The sequence below is a fragment of the Nicotiana tomentosiformis genome, chromosome 3 (assembly GCF_000390325.3).
Source record: "Nicotiana tomentosiformis chromosome 3, ASM39032v3, whole genome shotgun sequence".
In the NCBI taxonomy this organism is placed as follows: Eukaryota; Viridiplantae; Streptophyta; class Magnoliopsida; order Solanales; family Solanaceae; genus Nicotiana; species Nicotiana tomentosiformis.
In genome coordinates, this window is record NC_090814.1 from 69408467 (window position 1) to 69412832 (window position 4366).

At 44.5% G+C, this 4366-nt stretch overlaps 1 protein-coding gene across 1 annotated transcript; it reads right to left on the reverse strand.

The window, feature by feature from the left end:
• Nucleotides 1–2512: 2512 nt before the first annotated feature.
• On the reverse strand, nucleotides 2513–2863 carry LOC138907966 (uncharacterized). The gene has a single exon (XM_070198593.1). It carries the CDS (start codon nucleotides 2861–2863, stop codon nucleotides 2513–2515), a length of 351 nt encoding a protein of 116 aa, XP_070054694.1.
• Between the last annotated feature and the right edge of the window lie 1503 nt (nucleotides 2864–4366).

A 4366-nucleotide genomic window follows, 5' to 3' on the forward strand; every position in this document is an offset into this window, starting at 1 on the left:
CCATGCTCCTTCAGTTCAGGGTTCATCTGCATCGGGTGCTTCTAGCGGGTATTCTAGTTCTTAGGGTCCGCCTCAGTACTTGACACCATATTCAGAGAGGGGTTGTTTTGAGTGTGGAGATTTGGGTCACATAAAGATATATTGTCCCCGCCTTTCGGGAGGTCCAGCTCAGTAGATGAGTCAGACTACGACTTTAGCACCAGTTACTTCACCACTCGCCCAGCCAGCTCGGGATGGGGCTCAGTTAGCTAGGGTTCGCCTAAGAGGGGGAGGCCGATCAGGTGGCGGCCAGGCCTGATTCTATGCTATTCCTGCCAGACCAGATGTTGTTTCTTCAGATGCAGTGATCATAAGTATTGTCTTAATATGCCACATGGATGCCTCTGTATTATTTGACCTTGGTTCCACTTATTCGTATGTATCATCATATTTTGCTCATTATCTGGATTCTATGCTATTCCTGCCAGACCAGATGTTGTTTCTTCAGATACAGTGATCATAAGTATTGTCTTAATATGCCATATGGATGCCTCTGTATTATTTGACCTTGGTTCCACTTATTCGTATGTATCATCATATTTTGCTCATTATCTGGATATGCCCCGTGAGTCCTTAGTTTTATCTATTCATGTATCTACGCCAGTGGACGACACCATTGTTGTGGACCGTGTATATCGGTCATGTGTAGTGACTATTGGGGGATTGGAGACTAGATTTGATCTCTTATTGCTTAGTATGGTTGATTTCGACGTGATCTTGGGTATGGATTGGTTATCTCCATGTCATGCCATTTTGGATTGTCACGCTAAAACTGTGACGTTGGCAATGCCGGGGTTTCCAAGGATCGAGTGGAGAGGTTCTCTACACTATGTTTCTAGCAAAGTGATTTTATATTTGAAAGGCGGGCGGATGGTTGGGAAGGGTTGTTTATATTATTTGGCCTTTGTGAGGGATGTTAGTACTGACATTCCTACTATTGATTTTGTTCCGGTGGTGCGAGATTTTCTGGATGTGTTTCCTGCAGACCTGTCGGGCATGCCGCCTGATAGGGATATTGACTTTAGTATTGACTTGGTGGTGGGCACTCAGCCCATTTGTATTCCACTGTATCGTATGGCACCAACTGAGTTGAAGAAAATAAAGGATAAGCTTCAAGAACTTCTTGATAAGAGGTTCATTAGGGCTAGTGTGTCTCTTTGGGGTGCATCGATTTTGTTTGTGAAAAAGAAGGATGGTACTATGCAGTTATGCATTGATTACAAGCAGTTGATGATCTATTTGACCAGCTTCATGGAGAGAGGGTGTCTCCAAGATTGATTTGAGGTTTGGGTATTACCGGTTGAAGATTCGGGACTCGGATATTCTAAAGACGGCATTCAGGACTCGTTATGGTCGTTATGAGTTCCTTGTGATGTCTTTTGGGCTGACCAATGCCCCAGCAACATTCATGCATCTGATGAACAGTGTATTCCAACCTTATCTCGGCTCGTTTGTCATAGTGTCCATTGATGATATCCTGGTGTATTCTCGTAGCTATGCAAGGCAAGCTTGTAAGCCACCTCTCTAATCCTCTGAAGTACCTCAAACGACCCAATATACCGAGGGCTCAACTTTCCCTTCTTCCCTAACCTCATAAAACCCTTCATGGGCAAAACCTTAAGCAGCACCTTTCTCCCAACCATGAAAGCAACATCACGGACCTTCCTATCGGCATAACTCTCCTACTTAGACTGCGCCGTGCGAAGCCAATCCTGAATCAATTTAACCTTATCCAAAGCATCCTGAACCAAGTCACTACCTAATAGCCTAGCCTCACTTGGCTCAAACCAACCCAGTAGAGATCTACACCGTCTCCCATACAAAACCTCATACGGATCCATCTGAATCCTCGACTGGTAGCTGTTGTTGTAGTCAAACTCCACAAGCGACAGAAATTGATCCCAAGAGCCCCCAAAATTGATGACACAAGCGTGTAACATGTCCTATAATATCTGAATAGTGTGCTCGGACTGTCCGTCCGTCTGAGGTTGAAATGTTGTGCTCAACTCAACCTGGGTGCCCAACTCTCGCTGCACGGTTCTCCAAAATTGCGATGTAAACAGCGAGCCCAGATATAAAATGATGGACACTGGCACACCGTGAAGGCAAACAATCTCTTGGATGTAAATCTCAGCCAGCCGCTCCGAAGAATAAGTAGTCCCAACTGGAATGAAGTGCGCAGACTTTGTCAGTTGATTCACAATCACCCAAATAGCATCGAACTTCCTCAAAGTCCGTGGGAGCCCAAGTACAAAATCCATGGTGATTTGCTCCCATTTGCACTCTGGAATCTCTAACCTCTGAAGCAATATGCCCAGTCTCTAATGCTCACACTTCACATGCTGACAATTGAGGCACCGAGCTAAAACCCCCCCACTATATCCTTCTTCATTCTTCTCCACAAATAATGCTGCCTCAAGTCCCGATACATCTTCGCGGCACCCGGATGAATGGAATACCACAAACTATGGGCCTACTCAAGAATCAACTCACGTAGCCCATCCACATTAGGCACAAAAATCCAACCCTGCATCATCAATACCCCATCATCCCCAATAGTAATATCTCTGGCATCATCGTGCTGAATCGTGTCCTTAAGGACAAGCAAATGGGGATCATCATACTGGCGCTCTATGATGCGATTATATAAAGAAGACTGAGAAACCACACAAGCTATAACCCGACTGGGCTCCGAGCCATCTAGTCTCACGAACTGGTTGGCCTGAACATCAACTGCAAGAGGTCTCTCACTAACAAGAATGAATGCGAGGCTACCCATACTCACCGTCTTTCTACTCAAGGCATCAGCCACCACATTGGACATCACGAGATGATACAGAATAGTGATATCATAGTCCTTTAGTAACTCCAACCATCTCCGCTGCCTCAAATTTAGATCCTTTTATTTGAACAAGTGCTGGAGACTCCTAATGATCCGTAAATACCTCACAAGACACACACTATAGAGATAATGCCTCCAAATCTTTAATGCATGAACGATGGTAGCCAACTCCGACTCATGAACAATGTAGTTCTTCTGATGAGGCTTCTACTCACGCGAATCATAAGCGATCACTCTACCCCCTACATTAAGACACACCAAATACCGATCGGAGAAGCATCACAATACATTGTATAAGAACCAGAAGCTGAAAGCAGAACTAGAACTGGAGCTGTGGTCAAGGCAGTCTTGAGCTTCTGAAAGCTCTCCTTACACTCATCCGCTTTTGGGTCAATTTGCTCAAAGGCGATGCGATAGATGGGAAACCCTCCACGAAGCGATGATAATAACCGGCCAAGCCGAGAAAGCTCCAAATCTCTATATCTCTGTAGCTGAGGATGGTCTGAGCCAACTCTGAACCGCCTCTATCTTCTTTGGATCCACCTGAATTCCCTTACTGGAAACCACACGTCCCAAGAACTCCACTGATCTAAGCCAAAACTCACACTTGGAGAACTTAACATAAATCTTCCCCTCCCTCAACCGCTGCAACACAATCCTTAAATGCTGGCATGCCGAGTGTTCATCCAGTATTTCATATTTCTATGCTCCGAAAGTATGTCGGTGATCTGTCTTATGTTTTAGATTTCAACACGATTCAGTTGGATGGTGATTTGACATATGATGTGGGGCCGGTGGCCATTTTGGATCGGCAGGTTCGAAAGTTGAGGTCAAAGGACATAGTTTCAGTGAAGGTGCAGTGGAGAGGTCAGTCAGTCGAGGAGGCTACTTTGGAGACCAAGCGGGAGATGCGGAGCAGATATCCACACCTATTTGAAACTCCAGGTACATTTCTAGACACGTTAGAGGGTGAACGTTTATTTAAGAGTGGGAGGATGTAATGACCCGGCCGGTCGTTTTGAGAGTTGTAGCCCCGTTTCCCCATTTACTGATCATTTTGTACTTTATAGTTGTTATGTAACTTGTCATGGTAATCGGTTTGGGTTCGGTCGGAATGGAGTTTTGATGGTTCCTCTAGCTCCGTTGAGTGATTTTGGGCTTAGAAGCGTGTTCAGATTGTGATTTGGAGGTCCGTAGTGGAATTAGGCTTGAAATGGCAAAAATTGGATTTTTAGAAAATTTTGACAAGGAGTGGACTTTTTTTATATCGGGGTGGGATTCTGATTCCGAAAGATGGAGTATGTCCGTAATATCAATTATGACTTCTGTGCAAAATTTGAGGTCAATCGGACTCGATTTGATAGGTTTCGGCATCGGATGTAGAAGTTTGAAGTTTTAAAGTTCATTAGGCTTGAATCGATGTGCAATTCATGTTTTTAGCGTTGATTGATGTAATTTAAAGTCTCAACTTAGTTTGTATGATGT